Here is an 18,659-nt window from a genome sequence, read left to right as displayed (position 1 = left end):
GGGTTAACGCTTCCCTGTGACACACCAAACCCTGTCCTTGGTCAGTCCTTGGTCAGCACAGGAGGCGCCGGGGAAGCCAAAGCCCCTGAGGGAGACTCTAGGGCCACCTACTGACCGGGCGCATCCAGGCCATTTCTGAAGAGGCTGTGTGTGTGTGCGTATGCATGTGTGCGTGCGTGCGTGTGCACACGCGTGTGTGCGCGTCCGTGTGTGTGTGCATGTGTGTGCGTGTGAATGCGTGTGCGTGCGTGTGTGCGTGCGTGTGTGTGTGTGCATGCGTGTGTGTGCATGTGTGTGTGCGTGTGTGCATGTGTGTGCGCGTCCGTGTGTGTGTGCATGTGTGTGTGCGTGTGAATGCGTGTGCGTGTGTGTGTGCGTGTGAATGCGTGTGTGTGCATGTGTGCATGTGTGCGTGCGTGTGTGCATGTGTGTGTGCGAATGCGTGTGCGTGTGTGTGTGCATGTGTGTGTGCGTGTGAATGCGTGTGCATGTGTGTGTGCGTGTGTGTGTGTGTAAAGGCTTTCACGTGAAAAGGCCGACTTTGAGACCCAAACCTGCCATCTACTTGCTATAGAATGTGGAGTCGTGGAGAAGTTAACTGTCCACACTGAGCTTCTGCCTTCCCATCAGTGGAGGGCGACAGTGAAGTGAGTTAGTGCAGGGAAAGCCCCCGATGTACACAGCTGCTTTCCCGCACCCTGGAGAAGCACAGGTCACGGACCCCAACACCTCCGCCGTTCTCCAGGGCCATCCTCAGTTCCCCGCTCATCCGAGGCCCACTCTGGTAGAGACGTCTCTCAGATCATGTGGAGTGCTCCCATCTGGCCCGGACCTGGGTGTCTCTGGGGACAGGCTAACCCTCAGCAACACCTGTGCCCACCTTCTCTCTCTGGGCCCCCTCCCATGCAGGACTCCCCTCTTCAGCGTTCCCAATCCTTACAGGCCTTTAGTGCCATGGAGCCCAGGGCTGTCCTTTCTAAGAGCTCAGGATGGCAAATAGCCAAATAAATGAAAACCTCCTTATCTGTCTGGTTAAATAGCCTAGAAATTGGATGTAAAAAAAAAAAAAAACCCTCCTCACAATAAATGCCAAATGCCAAATAAACCCAAGGAGCCCAGTAGGATGGAAACTTAAAAAGGTGAAAGGGAGAAGTGACAGGAGACCAGGCAGGATGCTCTTGACTAGAGAATCAAGTGCAGTCAAGATGGTGGAACTTCCTGGAACATGCTCAGCCAGGCCCTACGGGGCCGAACATCTGCTTTCAGAGTGCGATGGGCCTGGAGTTCAGGACACAGCAGATAGTTCCTCTCACCATCCTGTCACAGGAAATTAGGATCTGTCACGGGGAGTCAGTGTCTGTCACCATCACCATTCTGAGCCCTTAGCTGGCCCTGTGGACACAGTTGGGGAACTGGGCCTGGAGCACAAGGATTAGTGATGGAGAACAGGGAGCAGACCTCGCTGTCTGCACCCAGATCTGGCTCCCTCACTCACTCTGTGACCTTGGGAAGGCCACTTTCTCTCTGAGCCTCAGTTTCCTTATCCGAAAATGGCCATAGTGCAGTTGTAGTGATCACACGAGGAATAGCCAAGCACACGGTCAATGGCAGCAGCCCTGATTGCTAGTGGTGGACACGATCACTTCAAAGGTCGTCTTGGAGACCCACCCAAGAGCCCTGTGTGGCCCTGGCCACTGTCTGGGTGAAGGGCCAAGAGCCCAGATGACCCTCAGAAGGCAGAGTGTGCCTGCCGGGGGCACCCGGGGTGAGCTCTGCCAGTGAGAAGGGGACACGCCTCACTCTGGCACAGCCCTTGACCCCCCGCCATCCAGTGCCCCCTGAGGGTGTTGGAAGAGGCTAGTGCCTGAGTCAGCAGCCCGGAGGTCCTCGGCGCCTCCCGCAGGTGAGTGAGGGCACTCTTGGCATCGGCTGGACTGGCCAAAGGGGCGGCGGGAGGCCCCGCCACGAGCCCCTGCTGCCCCGCTTCCCCCGCACTCTTGTTTCTCCGCTTGCTGAGTTTGCCCTAACCCCCCTGTGTCTCCCTGTCCACTTTTCTTGCAGCCGCTGCGAGCGCTTGCCTTGCCATGAGAATCAGGAGTGCCCCAAGCTGCCTCTGAGAATAACCTACTACCACCTCTCTTTCCCCACCAACATCCAAGTGCCCGCGGTGGTTTTCCGCATGGGCCCCTCCAGTGCCGTCCCTGGGGACAGCATGCAGCTGGCCATCACCGGCGGCAATGAGGAGGGCTTTTTCACCACCCGGAAGGTGAGCCACCACAGTGGGGTGGTGGCCCTCACCAAGCCCATCCCCGAGCCCAGGGACCTGCTCCTGACCGTCAAGATGGATCTCTTTCGCCACGGCACCGTCAGCTCCTTTGTGGCCAAGCTTTTCATCTTTGTGTCCGCAGAGCTCTGAGCACCTGCTTCGGGCCGGGGGGGCTCCCCTTGTTACTTTCTTCCCCTCCCCCTCCGGGGTTTCAATAAAGTCTTAGCAGGCCACCCCACATGGCGGGCCCCGCGTGCTGGGTTTTCTTTGGTGCGGTTGGGAGTCTCCGTGCTGCGTATTACCTGGGGGTGAGCTGAGCACTTGCCACCCCCTGGTGCCCCCCAGGGCAGACCGAGGAAAGTTTTCTGTAAAGGGACATGCGCCTGGGGGCCGCTGTCTACAGAGCTCACAGTATATCCCCCCAGGGAGCCCAGGCCAGGGGAGAAAGAGGCTCAGCACATCATGTCAGATGAGTTATCTCTTCTTTCTTTGTGTTGAACCCAAAGACTAAAGGTAATGACCAAGAAGGGCCCTCAGAGACTACTGAGCTCAGTCCCCCCTCAATTTATAAATGTGGAAACTGAGGCCAAGAGAAAAGGGGAAGGGCTTGGCCAAAGTTCCACAGCCTGTTGTGGCTGAGGCTGGCCAAGGAACCAGGTCACCTGGCCCTGGCTTGGTTCCTTCCTGTATCACTCGGAGCTGAGCATTTAACTGTGACAAAAAGCTCTATCCTGAGGTTCAGACCTCCCACTCTGTCTTGATAAAAAGACAAAGACGGGGTGGAAAACACTGAACCCGGCTGCAGCATCTTGGACACGATCTTGCTTAAATGGGGCCGGTTGCTCCACTGTGGATCCCAGCCCTGTGCCAGGGGCGAGGCAAAGGACAGCACAGTCCACGTGGTGCTCATGGGAACCACTGATGAAGTATGTGTCACCTCCAGTCCTGCCGGGCAGGTGTATCATCCTCATGGAGACTCAGAGAGGGTGACTGATTCACCCAAGGTCACACAGCCGGCTTCCAAACCCTGGTTTACCAGCTCCGCAGTTCTGACCATTATCTTCTGTCATCAGACCTCCTCTGTGGGCCTCAACCCAACTGCCCCTCTCATTTCCTCCATCATGATTCCAGCCAAGCCACTGTCACCTGTCACCCTTTGTTGGTCTCCCAGTGTCCATTCAGCTCTCTCTATGACTCATTCTCTGCTCAGCAGCTGGAGTGATCTTTTAGCCTCTGCCTTTATGGCTTTCTCTGCATTTAGGCCGAACACCCTAGATCTTCAACGTGCCTTTCAAGACTGTGCATAACTGAGTCCTTGTGTGCAATCTCAGTCTGACCTCAGGTTGCTGTCACCTTGCTCACTGCCCCCGAGCCGCACCACCAAGCCCTTTGCTGCCTCAGGCCTTTTGCATGTGCTTTGTCCCTGGCCTGAATACTGATTAATCCTCAGCTTAAGTGCACCTTCCTCAGAGAGGCCTTCCCTGGCACCTGGGATTGTGTCTTCTCTGCCAGTCTTTTTTGTAACACTTTCCTTTGTGATGCTTACAACAGGCTGCAATTCCCGTTTACCTGTGCTTTGCATTCCTCCTTGCCACCATCCAGAAGGCTCTGTGAAGGCAGGGACCGGGTCTGTCTCATTCAGTGCAGTGTCCCCAGCTCCTGGCAAGGTGCCTAGCACACAGTAGTGCTCCATCCACGTCTACTGAGGGAACGGATGACTTTCTACCCACACTTGCTTATGCCTCTAGAATTTCTGTGGCTTTGCTGATGCTGTTTCCAAGCAGAAGCCTGAAGTGGGGAGCAGAACACCACAGTGGAATCAGGTAAAGGATATTGCAGGGTCCTAAGGTCCTTCCTACGATCATGTGTAAGCTGGGCAGGGCGGGATGGCCCGCCTTGCTGTCTAGAGGAGAAGACAGACATATGCTTAACTCCATGCCTCATGCAGAGGCAGCAGTTAACTAGCTGTGGGAGCATGAACCTTATAGCCAGTCATTCCCATGCCTCCTGCTGTTTTCCATACCTCTCTCCGGTCATGTCTGGTCTGGACTGGCTTCCAGTCTCCCATCTTCCAGTGCATTCTCCAAGCTGCAGCCAGAGGACCTCTGTGAAGGACTGGTCTGGTCATGACCCTCTTCTCTTTAGACCCTTCCATGGTTCTCTTTTCTTAGCAGATGAAGTCCAACTCCCTTGGAATTGCATTCAAGGCCCTGCCTGATCTGGCCTTGGCCCACCTTTTCAGCCACATCTCCCTGACTCCAGCTCACCCCATGTGCTTGTATTCCAGCCCCACAGAGTTGCTTGCCCTCCCCCAAATGTGCCTTCCTGTGGCTTTAGCATGTGCCGTGCCATCCTCCTGCCAACTGCCATTCTCCTTGCAGACTTAGCTCAAAAGTCACCTCCTAAGGGAAGGCTTCCTCAGCCTGAGCTCCCTGGGCTCCCAGGCATCCTCCATCAGAGTGTATACCCATCATCTTCTGGTTGTTACTTGTTTATTGTCCCTACTCTGGGGCATTTTGGGAAGCATGGATTGTATCTGGTTCATTTCTGTGTTCTCTACACCTTTGGAACGTCTGGCTTGAAGAAGGAGCTCACTAAACATATGAATAAATGGATGGATGGATGGATGGATGGATGGAAGGAAGAATAGATGGATGGATAGATGGAAGAGTGGATGGGTAGATGGATGGATGCATGGATGGATGCATGGATGGAAGGGTGGATGGATGGGTGGAAGGGTGGATGGATGGGTGGAAGGGTGGATGGATGGGTGGAAGGGTAGATGGATGGGTAGATGGCTGGATGGATGGATGGAAGTGTGGATGGATGGGTGGAAGGGTAGATGGATGGATGGATGGAAGGGTGGATGGATGGGTGGAAGGGTAGATGGATGGATGGAAGGGTGGATGGATGGGTAGATGGGTGGATGGATGGATGGATGCATGGATGGAAGGGTGGATGGGTAGATGGATGGATGGAAGGATGGATGGATGGGTGGATGCATGGATGGATGGGTGGAAGGGTGGATGGATGGGTAGATGGGTGGATGGATGGATGGATGCATGGATGGAAGGGTGGATGGGTAGATGGATGGATGCATGAATGGATGGATAGATGGGTAGAAGGAAAGAAGGAAGGATGGATGGATGAATGGGCAGCATTTTCGAGGCTTGGTTCAAGTGTCACCCCTGTGAAGACAGCAAGGCACTGCAGGGATCTAGTTGTTCTATTCAGTCATCTGTTTGTCATGGTTCTGGTTACTCAGGCCAGAAGGAGCACTTTTGCCTTCATGTCCATAGGAACATTAAGAGGTGGAAAGCTGTCCAGGGCATTTGAGGCCACCCAGTAACTTCCTGGCGCATCAGACCCCCTGCAATATACTGAGTGACTCTCCGGCTCTGCCTGAACCCACCTTTCTTTGTGGAACTCCCTACCTCTTGAGGTGTGGCTGTCTGTGTTCAAGGACACCTTTGGTTTCTAGTGTGTGCACTTGAGTGCATGCGTAGGGGTGAGATGTGAATGACCTGAGCTCCCCGCTGCCCTGCAGTTCTGGGAGCTGCAGAGCTGTGCTCCTAGATCATGCTGCTGAGAGATGAGACAGTGCAGGAGAAATGAAACAAGAACAGGAGTTTGAATCTCCTTCTTGCTGTTTACTAGTTCCATGACCTGGGGTAAGTCATCCGCCTCAAGACCCCTGTCATGGATGATTTTGAACATTATGTGAAACAACATGCAGTGTCTGGTATACAGTAGGCAGTCAATAAGTGTAAGTGTTGGTTTCTCCATTCATTGGAAGGTAACTGAGTGTTCTTTTGGTTCCTGATTTAAAGGGGGGTGAAGGTTCAGAGGATTTGGGCGTGTCCAAGGTCACTGCTATGTACAGCTGCCAAAACTTCTGATCCTAGACCTATGCTTTTCTGGCTGTGTCACTGTAGTAAATCAAGCTCCTAAGGAGAAATGATAATAATGATTGTCATTATCATGACGATAATAATGACAATGATGACCGCTAACACTTACATAGTGCTTCCTATGAGCCAGCACTGTTCCAAGCACTTAACTGCAAGTACTGTTTACTTCCCCATTTCACAGTGAGGACACGGGGGGCACAGAGAGGTTAAGTTACTTCACCAAAGTTCCACAGCTGGTATCTGGTGGGGCTGGGATTCAAACCCATGCAGCCTGTTTTGGGGTCTGTGCTCTGAGCCCCTGTCCTGTGCTGCATCAAACACCAGGAAAAGGACAGCATTCTTGGGATTAGTTAGATTGTTACTTTAGCCTATCTTACAGAGCCCTGGGTATTAGTCCTCATTCTGTAATTCCCGAGTGCAGAACAGGATACTTTATTAGCTAAAAGAAGAGGAGTGTGGTGTGGAGGAAAGAGCGGTGTGGATGAGATGAAATAATCATGTGAAATGTGCAGCGTGGAGACTCTGGAAAGATGCAGCAGCAGAGTTTTTGATGCTCTCTGGACCTCAACCAAAAAAGACACAGAACAACTAGATAGGAAAACAAAAATCCATGGAAAACATTCACAACAAAACAAGGTGACAAGGCATCCCCACAAACCCCAAAATACAGTTCATGGCCACCTGCATGGTACCGGCATCTGTGCAGGACAGAGCAGTGGGAAACAGTTGGAGAACCCCCAAATAGTCAACAGGTGTCCCTGGAAAGTGCAGTAAGCAATGTGGGAACAGCACCTGGACCTGGAGGTTCTGAAACTGAGCCATCACTGCTTCCCATAAGGTCAGGGACTCACACTAGGAAAAAACTGCTGGGAGTGAAATGAAAAAGTGTGTAGGAGAGAGTAGAGACTATGACAAAAGAAGGTCTGGTGAATGCAGAGGTGCGCCAGAAGGTAAGCTGCCAGGCACAACAGACTGGAGAGCTCTGCAAAGTCAGGAAAACCACTGGGAATATTCTTTCTAAAATCTCAGGAAGATGAATTTCCCATAAAGATGATCAACCAAAAAGCATCGAGGTCATATTCCTTTATTAGTTTCTGTAACAAAGTACCACAAACTAGGTGGCTTAAAATAATAGAAATTTATTCTCTCACATTTCTGGAGGCCAGGAGTCCAAAGCCATGGTGTTGGCAGGGCCATACTCCTCCGAAACCTGTAGGGGAGTTGCCCTTCCTGTAGGAGTGTGCGTTTTTCTAGCTTCCGGTGGTGTGTCAGCAGTCTTTGGCATTCCTCTGCTTGCAGCTGTGTCACTCCAATCTTTGTCACCACATGGTATTCTTCTTGTATGTCTTTGTCTGCATATAGCCCTCTTTTATGAGGACACCACTCATATTGGATTAGGGGCCCAGTCTACTCCAGTGTGACCTTGTCTTAACTAATTATATTTGCAATGACCTTACTTCCAAATAAGGTCCCATTCTGATACTGGGGACTAGGACTTCAGCATATCTCTTTTGGAAGATCTATGATAACACAAAGTTATGGTTGAATTGTGTCCTCCCAAAATTTATGTTGAAATCCTAACCCCCGGTACTTCAGAATTGATTGTGTTTGGACATAGAGCCTTTAAGGAGATAATTAGGGTAAAAATGAGGTCATATGGGTGGGCCCAATCCAATATGACTGGTATCATCATAAGAAGAGGAGAACAGGAAACAGATATCCACAGAGGGAAAAGCACGTGAGGACAGTGAGCAGGTGGACTTCTGCAAGCCAAGGAGAGAGGCCTGAGAGGAAACCAAACCTGCTGACGACTTGATGTTGGACTTTCAATCTGCAGAACTGTGAGGAAATGAATTTCTGTTGTTTAAACTACTATGATAAAATAATAGTATTTTATTATGACAGCCTCGGCAAGCTAATACACAAAGTAATTATAAGAAAAAAGAGAATAAGAAGCAGAGTAATATCCCTCTGGGTAATGAAAGCATACCAGAAAGACAGGCTCACAGAAGAAATCAAAACTGGAATATTCTGTCTCAAAACAAACCAAAAGTGTTAAGAAAATGATCAAAATATGGAAGAAAATTGTAAGTCAGAATTAGGAAAAACTGAGGCATGAATTAGTAGACTTAGGAAATAATTAAAAATTTAACAAGTGACTTCAGGAATAAGGATGCAACAGGGAAGAAGACAAAAGTGAATAAATACTTAAAAGAAATAGAAGTTGAAAAGAACAAAAAATTTTAAAAAGAAATAACAGAAGATAGAAAAGCCTTGAAGAAAAAGTGACAGATACTCAAAACAGGCAAAGAAGATTCAGCGTACAGATAACAGGAAGTTCTGAAGAAGAAACCCAAAACAAGGGGGAGACATGATAGCATAAGAAAACTTTCCATAAATTGAAAAAAAAAAATTTTAAATTCCATATTGAAAAAACACAACACATACTTGAAAATATCAACCCAGAACAACCAAAACCAAGACATATTCTAGTAAAATTACTGGACTTTAAAGAAAAGGGTTGGGGGAGTCAAACTATAGACATATCAACAAAAACAACAAGTACTTAAAAGGGAAAAATATATATTATTATCAGACTCTTTTTTTTTTTCTTTGCTGACTGCCTGGTACAGGGATCCAAACCCTTGACCTTGGTGTTATCAACACTGCACTCAAACCAACTGAGCTAACTGTATTATCATCACACTTTTGGACAGTAACACTTTATTCCAGTAGAAAATGGAATTAACATACTTAAGATAATCAAGAAAATGTAAGCCAGTGATTTTATACCCAGCAAAACTGACATTCACATACAAAGGGCACAAATTACAGTCATGTGTCACTTAATGATGGGGATACATTGTGAGAAATGGATACATTAGGCAATTTCATCATTGTGTGAATATCTTAGAGCGTACTGACACGAACCTAGATCTTACAGCCCACTACACACCTAGGCTATATGCTATGGCCATTATAATCTTATGGGACCACCATTATATATGCAGTCCTTCATTGCCCTAAATGTCATTATATGGCACATGACTGTATTATCAACATGCGAACATTAAACAAATAGTTATATATATATATATGTATGTTTAATATATATTAATTAATGTGTATTTTACTTGTACAACTTCAACTAAATGAGAGTTATAAGGGAAAGAAGACAATATGAATCATTGTATGCTTAGACAATGTAGATATAGCACATCTATTTAAAAACTGAGTAGAACAGGGAGAACATATCAAAAAGTTATTTTCAGTAATTATGTTAGCGATGGTAATTTTAGTATCATTTTTCTGAGACGACTGTTTCATGTGGGACAAACTAAATGAATAATTATGGGGTAATCTACCCTTGCCTGTGTTTTTGTGAACCAGGATTTCTGATGTGGAAGAAAGAATATTCTGCTGTAATACAGAGGAGATTAAGTTAAAAACCATGAGGTCCTTTTTTTTTTTTTTTTTTTGTCATTGTGTGAACTCACAGTGTATTTGTCTCTAAAAATGTCCACCGAAGAGTCCTAGAAACAATGACCAGCCCAGTAGCACTGAGCATCCCTTGTATCTAGAGTGTGGTATTGAAATACTATTCTCCACTAAAAACAAAAAGCAAAGAAAAAAAAACCCAGGACTTATTGGGGAAATGACTGATTCCAGATCTGGGGCAGTAAAAGCATAAGATGAGCTCGACCTTCTTGTCATGTCGGATAGCAAGAAAGAGATGAAAGACTGCTAGGGCCAGGTGGAAAGGACCCAGGAGACAATGTCATGTTCCCTCTGGCCAAAGATGGGAGATTTTGAGCTTGAACAAAGGATAATAATTGCAGTGGATCAAACTTCATCAAATTGGTTTAAATCGTGAGTTCATACTGATATTTTTTTCTTAAAAATTTATTTGGAGAATGATAGAGAGTTCATTATCCTGAAAACTCATAAATACAAGGAAAGAATCAAGTATTGATCTTGCTTTTCCTCTGTGGACCTATATTTCCTGGTAACCAAATATCAGTAGCACATGAGGGGAAGCATCTCTTTATAGCAGTATTTTAACTAATAAATGAAAATGAGATGATAGAATCAGACAGCCAGCATTTTGCAATCCCCACTGAATCATTGCATCTAATCACAGCATCAACAGCTGCTGGCATCACAGAAAGAGAGACAACCAGACTCCATGGGCCCTGATGGAAGACAGACCACCCCTGTCATCCTGCTGAAGGGGCTGGGCCTGTGTCTCATCAGGCCTCTGGATCTGGCTGCCAATGTGCAGGAAATGCAGAGGACAGAGGAACATGCTGAAGGGCACCGTGAAGATGCAATCAGCAAAGTCCAGACCACAGGAAACTCTACAGCTCAACTGCTTTGGATTCTTTAACAGATAAATTGCATGGAAAATAAAGGGGTGGAGAGGAAACCCATAGATTAAAAAAGACTTAACAAACAACAAAAACTTGTTCATGGACAAGTCTAAATGACTGTGTCTGGAGATGCACACTTGTGTGATAAAACTATGAAGAAACCCAAATAGGGGATTGCTATGGGACTCAGGCCAGGGGTTACGTTTGGGATGTAGGAGGGGGTGACATCAATCTGGCACACATGAGGGGACCTCAGGTGACTAGCCGAGTTCTCTTTTTTGACTGGGGTGGTGATTATAAAGGCATTTGCCTTATAACAACTTATTAAATTATACCTTCATTTTATGTAGTTTTTGCATCTGTGTTTCATTTTATGATAAAGAGGTTTAAAAAATATGTCTAGCACAGTGCCTGGGACGTAGACCTATAATAAACGTCGGCCTCTTGTCCTTCCTCCCAATCATATGGCGATGGGATTTGACTTCTTCATGCGGGTCCCAAGCTCGGCACGTTATGCACGCTCCCTCACTGGTTACCCCTGCCCCCCACCAAACCGTGGGCTCCAATAAGGCAGGATCGTGTCTCCCTTGTTCACTTTGGTTCTCCAAGCGCCTGGTGCCCAGGAGGCACTCAAAACACACTTGTCGAGCAAGTGAATCTATGAGTGTGTTTTGCAGCTGTAGATGCTGAGGCTTAGTTCACACAGTCGGTATGTGTCAAAGCGAGCTTATCCACAGCCAGGGCAGATGGAAACCAGAGGGTGTTTCCCATGTTTGGATCCTGGTGCAGTTTGCTAGGAGGGCCATGAGGAATTCACATGGAGCAGCTGGGCTGCAGAGGTCACCATGGTTCTCCAGTGGAGCTGTCTCTGCTCCTCCACGGACCTTGGTCCCTGTGGCAGCTGTGGCCCGACTTTCCCATCAGCCTTGTGTGCTGTGGTTCCCCTTAGGCTCCGCCAGGAGAAGACAGACACCGTGCGCTGCATCAAGTCCTGCCGCCCCAACGATGTGGCTTGCATGCTGGATCCGGTGCACACCATCTCCCACACTGTCATCTCGCTGCCCACCTTCCGCGAGTTCACCCGCCCTGAAGGTGAGTGGAATTGGTCTGGGAGGCCTGTCCCCCCACCCCTTCAGGGCCTCCCTCTGCTTGGGCTGAGAGCTTGGCTACAGGAGCCATTCCTTATAAGATGTGGTTTGGGATTTGAAGTGTAGATCCTTCCCTGCCACTGCATCTCCTCCATGTACCCAGATGGCATAGCTCCATTTCAGCCCATTTCTGGGTCTCAGTTCAGGGGTCTCTTCTCATGAGTAACAACTGTTCTGCAGATAGCTATAAAGCATTCATTCTGTGCCGAGCGCAAGGGAGTCAGGGAGGGCATCTGGGAGGAAGTGACTTCCACGCTGGGAACTGTGTGGTGACTGCATGGTGAGTAAAGGAGAAGGGGAGAGGAGGGTGCCAAGCAGACTGGGACACCGCTGAAAGATCTGGATGTATTTAGGGGCAGTGTTGGCATTTGAGGAACTAAGCGAAGTATTTGGTAAGAGATGGACTAGAAGGGTAAGCAAGAAATTGGAGTTGGGGCTTTGGGGAGACATTGAAATGTTGCAACTGATGAGATTTGCATATCAAAACATCCCCTGGGATAACTGGGGGCAGATGTACTGGAGGGGCTGGACTGGGAGTAATATGGTCGGTGTTCCCATGCCCCGGCCTGCTCTGAGGGAGCTTGTGGCATGCTGTATAGACCTGCCATCACAGCACCCTTTCCCTGGTACGAGGCCGGGCTGCATGCTCCAGAGCCCCACAGAGGCTGCAGGTGGAGCCCTACCCTGCAGACCTCGCTTCCAGGTTGTGCAGCCTACGTGCTGGGGCTGGTGTGGTCCCCAGCCACCCTCTCCTCGGTGGAGTCTCCATCCCTGGCCTTCAGAGGAGTATTAGTTCATTCAGCAGATGACAGCTGAGCCTCCTGCGTGTCCAGCTCTGGGCCAGGCTCTCGGACATGGTGATAAGAAAGAGCCCTCAGACACTCCCGGGGAAGACATACAACCAAGCCAGCTGTGACAACACCTGTGTTTACACTAGGACAGAGGAGCCTGGTTGGTGATGGGTGGGGAGGGCGGGAGACCCCGAAGACACGGTTGCTGCAAAGAGCAATCCCAAGCTCGCAGCTACCTACCCGCTGGCTCATTCCTCTAGAAAAGGAAAGGCAGGCAGTCTTCACAGGGAGGCACAGACTTGCTTTGGAGAAAATCACTAGCTGGTATTTGCCTTGTGCAAAATGATGGGGTTTCACCAAACCACATGCAAATCCTTCCCAAATCCCTCGTGGCTGGTTTTGTGGCCTCCCTGGCCAGTGCTGATCTGTGGGTTGGTTACCCATGGAGCTGAGTGTGGTTAGAGACACCTGTTAGCATCCCGGGCCCAGAAAATCCAGATCCTGACCTTTAGCATTGAAGTGACCTTTAGTGGGCAGCAGCCATCTTCCTTCTTTACAGATGAGGAAACTGAGGCCCAGAGATAGGACTCCCCTGAGATCACCCAGACCAGGGTGGATTCTGGGCCTTCACTCTTGGCTTCACTGTCAGGTGGTCTGGGAGATGGACGCAGCCACCAGGCCGCCCAGCCCACCCTGCGGAGTGGCTTGTCTGACCCACGGCACTGCAGGCAGGACAGGAGCCTGCTCCTTTGGCCTTTCTGCCCTCTCCCTGTGTCCCCTCACCTCTTTCCCCCCAGCTTCATGAATATTCATGACTAATTACCAATTCAGCGTTGATTAGCTCCCTGACCTGGAGGAAGATCTGAAATCTCTCTAGACCTGACTTTGCCCACTGATAAACACGGAGAGGCTGTGATGTAGGCCGCTCGGGACCCCACCTTCTCCACGCAGGGGTCATGCCCCGTTGTGAACGGCTGCTTGTGTTAGGTCCTCGTTATGGCAGGCGGGTCCCTGGGGTCGACTGGGCCCAGCACTGCACCCTTTTCCACGCCCTGCCCTCTCGCTGCAGAGATCATCTTTCTCCGGGCCGTCACGCCACTGTATCCTGCCAACCAGGCTGACATCATCTTCGACATAACAGAAGGGAACCTGCGGGACTCCTTTGATATCATCAAGCGCTACATGGATGGCATGAACGTGGGTGAGTGGCCGTAGACATGCCATCTGTCCAGACGCCCCTCCTCCTCCACACCCAAAAGATTAGCCGAGGCCTCCTGTGCCAGTTGGGCAGGGAAACCTCTCCAGAGTGGTGGAGCCTGCCCAAGATCTGATCCTGGCTGTGCCACCAGCTCTCCTGGTGACCCCTCTTGGCCCCACTCTCCCCACCTAGAAAAGGGGTGGATTAAAGAGACCGCTGCCTCTCACAGCTGTGAATTTCAAACGATGTCGCACAAGTGAAGCACTTATCCCAGGGCTTGGCACAGTCCCTCACTCAGTGGGAGCTGATATGATTCTCATTCTCGTGGTGCAAAGTAGGAGTCAGAGGACCTGAGCTGTAGGCACAGCCTCGAGACTAACTGGACTTGCTGTGTGACCTTGAGCAGGTCCTCGTCCCCTCCCCACGTCTCAGTTGGTATGAGAACCAAGGACCGATCGTGGCTCACAGCCCCTCTGAACGCAGAGCCTGCTGCCCTTGCTCCCTGGAGATTCGGCGTCAGAGGTGCAGAGAGGAGGGCTGGGGCGGAGGTGAAGGACTCCTCTGTGGAGGTGGCTCCTGAGCCAAGGACTTGGGTGAGGAAGAGGGAGAAAGGGTGAACCAGGCAGAGGGACCTGCTCAGGCCAATGCCCAGAGGGAGAAGTTAGTGACTTCAGGAAAGGGCACATAGTTCACGCTGGCTGGAGAGAGGGAGGTGACTGTAGAAGTCCTATTGTTTACAGGCTGGGGACATTGTGTATAAGCTGGGACAGGACCCTCCATGTCTGGAAATGGGCTTTGATTAGAACCTGCACATCTGAAAAGACATCCAGAGCCTCTCCACTTTGTGAACTTGTTTCCGTCGTTCATAGTACCTCTCCTGAATTGTCACATTTTAAATAATTTAAATTATTGGACAATGAAAACAGTCACCGCTGCCATTTTGGACTTAGATTTATACTCTGAACACTTTGATAGCAGCTAGGCAATGGAGCGGCAGTCCCTGCCCTCACCTGGGCCTCAGTTTCCCTGTGTGAATTGGGGAGAGTGGGCTTCATAGTCTCTTAGACTCTGGATTCTGTGAGGTCTTGACCAGAACCAGCATCCAGGTGGTTGCCCCTGGGGAGAGCGTTTGGGGACGTGGTCTCCAGGTGGCGCTGTTGGATCTCAGAACCTCAGTCCCTGCCGCCCCGAACACGACGACGGTTGTTAAACTGGCAGCTGGAGAAAGGGAATCGTTATTCCCCTCTTGCCAAAGAGACATTTATAGCAACTTTACAAGCTCTTAGATGGGTTTGCATGTTGTAAACATGACTGAGTCATTTGGGGGCTCCCCACCCCTAGCCTCCTCCTCCGCTAGTTGGCAGCAGGAATAATTAGTTAATTACAATTAATGGTACATTAGCCCTTGCTGGGATTCCAAGGGAAAGAAGCACATTTTGGTTGTCAGGAGTCATAAAACTTGCTACTTGCCCCTGAGTCCCTGCCCACTCTGGGCCTCAGTTTCCCCATTGTAAAATGAGAGTTTAGATAGAGACCTTAAAGTACCTCTGGCCTCCTGTGAATGAGGGCAGACAGGAGGAGGTGGGGTGTGTGCTGCCTCACTGGGGTTAGGGGAGAGCCCCCTGACACAGGCCCACAGAAGCCCACCATGTGCCAGCCCTGTCCTTGACGCTGGGCCTGCAGGTGTGGTGTGACACGGCCCTGGCCTGGGGTGATTCCCAGCACTGGGAACCGTAGGAGTTTGGAATCATGAAACCTTCCAGTTTCTGAACTCTTCCTGAGCTGAGTCTGTACCAGACCCTGGGCCAGTCCTTGCAGATACAGAGATGGATAAGTAGCTCCCAGCGCCTGCCCCTTAGGGCTCTGCATCCCAGCAGGGGAGATGTCCATAAACGGATCATCAAAATACGATGCTGAAACAGGCATGCACAGAGAGACCCCTAGGGTGCTCTTGAAGTTTTTGCATCTTCAGTTCTTCAGTTCCAGCCAAATTCATCCTTGGGGTGGCCTGAGTCAGGAGATTGGGCAGCAGCCAGGCCTAGAAGCAGCACCCACCAGTGCCTTTCCCTGTCTGCACTCCAGACAGAACCAACCTGGGGGTTTCTGTTTCTCAGCTTCCCACCCACTGGGGCAGAAAATCCTCCATGTCAGAGCCTAGAGGCTCCTGGAGACCGTCTCTTCCAACCCTTTCTTCTGTAGAAGGGGAAACTGAGGCCCAGAGAGGTGAGGGTACTGCCAGTCTTCTCACAGTGACTCAGGTACTGCGGGCCATGGAATGGAGCCCCAGGGTGTGAGAAGCGACCGCAGGTGCCATCTCCTGGAGAATGCTTCCTGGGAATGGAATGTGCATAAGGCCACAGGGACCGAGTGGCTTCCCCTCACCGCACTTGGTCACGGGTGCCCTGGTCTTTGGAATTCCAGGCTGGGGCTGCATGGGGGAGGGCCCAGCCTGGCCCTTGAGAATCCATCCTGCCCATAGCCCGTTTAGCAGGTGGGCCCCCAGCCCCTTGCACTCCTCAGCATGTTGTAGATGTGCCATCTGGCTGGGCTCCTGGAGTTTACCTGGTGCCAGTGTCATCTCTCAGACAGAGGACTGAGCCAGAGGGGGCCAGGTCCCACTGAGTGGGTAACTAGGCCGAGTTTCTGGGGGTGCTCCTGTCTGTACCCACTGGTTGCTCATCTTGTTTCTCCTTCCTGGGCTTCCTTATCCTCTACCTCCTGCGCTTTCCTCTTCTGCCCCAAGTAACTTCTGCATGCCCTGGGAACTTCGTCCTAGCCTCTGGAGGTGGCTCTCCCAGCACCCAGCTCCAGGCCTGGCCACGTGGCGATGGCTGTTCTGCCACTGGACTCGGGCCCAGGCATGAAGCAGCCCTGGGAACGTGGGGTCGAAGCCTCGCCGGCCCCTTGCCACCCATCCCTGAGCGCACTCACCTCTGCCCTCATTCAGTCCTCACAAGTACCGCCAGGAAAGGGACCTGAATGTCTCCCTCGGGCAAAGGAGGGAACTGAGTTAAACGAGCGACTGTGCGCTGGAAGAGCCCACAGCCCAGGACGTTTTCAAGCTCGTCAGCAGCGTAGTTCTCATCTCAGGCAGCGTCTTGGACAGAAACCCGCTCCGCCAGTGGAGGGGACAAGGCGTTTTCCGGGGCCTCTCAGGCCCACATCTGCTGCTCCCTGCTGTGGCGTGGGAAGCCCCTGAGCCCTGGAGACCTGCCCACTCACAGGTGCCCGCTGAGCACCTGCCCACTCTAGGCCATGCCCTGTGTGGACACTGGCAGCGGGGTCAAGAAGGCTTCCCGGGAGAGGGGAGGCCTGAGCTGAGTCTTGACGTATGCGAGGGAGCAACCCTTCGCACCCACAATGCACCAGGAGCTAGTGTTTCGTCACCACCATGGCCTTGTGACGCGGTGGGATTATCCCCACTGACGGATGAGGGAGCAAAGGCCAGAGAGGACAGGAGACTTGCCAAGGCCACTTGGTACCAGGGACCAAGTGGACCGGGAGCCCCCAAACACTGCACTTTCCCTCCGCTGGAGCCCACAGATGGCTCATGCTGACTTGGGCAAAATTGCTGCGAATTTGGGTGTCCCAGAAAAATAACCAGCATGCAAGCCACCAGATTCCAAGGCTACTGTGCGCAGTCCTCCTAGAGTAACAGAAGGAGGAGGAGCAAACGACCCCAGTCGACTAAGAACCTGAAAGGGCCAGGTCTTCCTCTAAAGTATCCTTTAAAGACCAGTTCTTAGTGGGGATCAGGAGATTGTGCAGCGGGGGCCGAGCTGCTGTCTTTGTAAAGCCCCGGTGCATTCCTCTTTAACCAGCTGTCAATGAAAAATGAAGGATGCATTTTCAACCTGTGCAAAAATGCTCTGTTAATGCCTGAGGTATTCTCGGGCCACTACAAAGCCTTCCTTACCCAGCTCTGGATTCATTCTTAGCTCTGAGGGTAGAGGCTGGAGTTGGGGGTGCTCCAGGAAGGGGTCTTTCAGGTAATAACTCCTGATGATGACGAATGGGAGAGCCCCGGCCGTGACAGGCACAGGCCGTATATTATCAGCCTGCGGATAGGACCAAAAGGCAACCTGGGGCCATCTGGGCTCCCCGGGATGCTGGGCTATAGCTGGTGTCTGAGCCTCAGCCCTCCCTCCACCCTCCTGATCACCATCTCTTTTTGACTCTCTGCTCCTCTAGGGAAGGCAAAATCCGTCTATAACGAGAGACGGCTTTGCCAACATTTCTGTTAAAACCTCACCAAAGCCAAGAGGAGCTAGAGAACATTGAGGTTAGTTTATTTGTTGTCCCACTGCCTTATTTTGCAGGTGGCCTGCCTGATCCTTGGGCCTACAGGGTTGTGATCGCGAACAGAGCTGACTTAGTAGCATTTTGCCAGCCAGCTGTGACAGCAGAGATGTGACAATGGAGCAGTCAGGGGAGGCTTCTCAGAAGAGGTGACACAAGTGCTGGGTCTTGATGGCCAAGTAGGAGGGTGCCAGACAAGGAGGCATTGCTGGGCCAGGGCAGCATGGCGAGAGGCAGGGCCTGGGAGGGCACCATGCACAGCTCTGGGGGCGGCAGGGCCATGCCCTGGTGGACGTTCCTGTGAGCCATGGGGAGCCACTGGAGGTCTGGGATGCTCCTTGGGAGGCATGTGCTGCCCATGGCGCTTCTAGGTCCTGCTGCTATATTTAACCCGTCAGCCTCTTGCAGCACGAGATGGTGGTTATCTCTACTCAGCAGAACAGAATACTGAGGCCAGCGGAGCTAAGTCACTTCCCAGGATCTCCCAGCTGGGGAGTGTGAGAACCAGGGTTAGATCTAGGGCCACTCAAGTCCAGGGCTTCTCATCCCTGTGGCATGTGTGAAGTCCCATTTTTCTCTGGTCTATCTATACCGGCTGGTGTCTACAGCAGCTGGCAACTACACTGGCTGGTGTCTGTTGGCATACTTGGGTCTGGGTCCCTGGCAGACTTTATAA

General features: G+C 51.0%; 1 protein-coding gene across 2 annotated transcripts in view; it reads left to right on the top strand.

Moving 5' to 3' along the window:
• Positions 1-18,659, top strand: part of FBLN1 (fibulin 1) — an 80,726-nt gene that overhangs the window by 47,605 nt on the left and 14,462 nt on the right. The window contains exons 15-16 of one of the 2 annotated variants that reach the window (XM_063075108.1): positions 11,497-11,639; positions 13,556-13,687. In XM_063075108.1, coding sequence (XP_062931178.1) covers positions 11,497-11,639; positions 13,556-13,687 — 275 coding nt within the window. Of the gene's footprint in view, positions 1-2,061; positions 2,494-11,496; positions 11,640-13,555; positions 13,688-18,659 lie in introns of those variants that run through there. The other variant, XM_063075111.1, reaches the window with a different exon arrangement.

The sequence above is a fragment of the Cynocephalus volans genome, chromosome 12, assembly GCF_027409185.1.
Source record: "Cynocephalus volans isolate mCynVol1 chromosome 12, mCynVol1.pri, whole genome shotgun sequence".
In the NCBI taxonomy this organism is placed as follows: Eukaryota; Metazoa; Chordata; class Mammalia; order Dermoptera; family Cynocephalidae; genus Cynocephalus; species Cynocephalus volans.
This window is presented reverse-complemented; position numbering and strand designations above follow the sequence as displayed.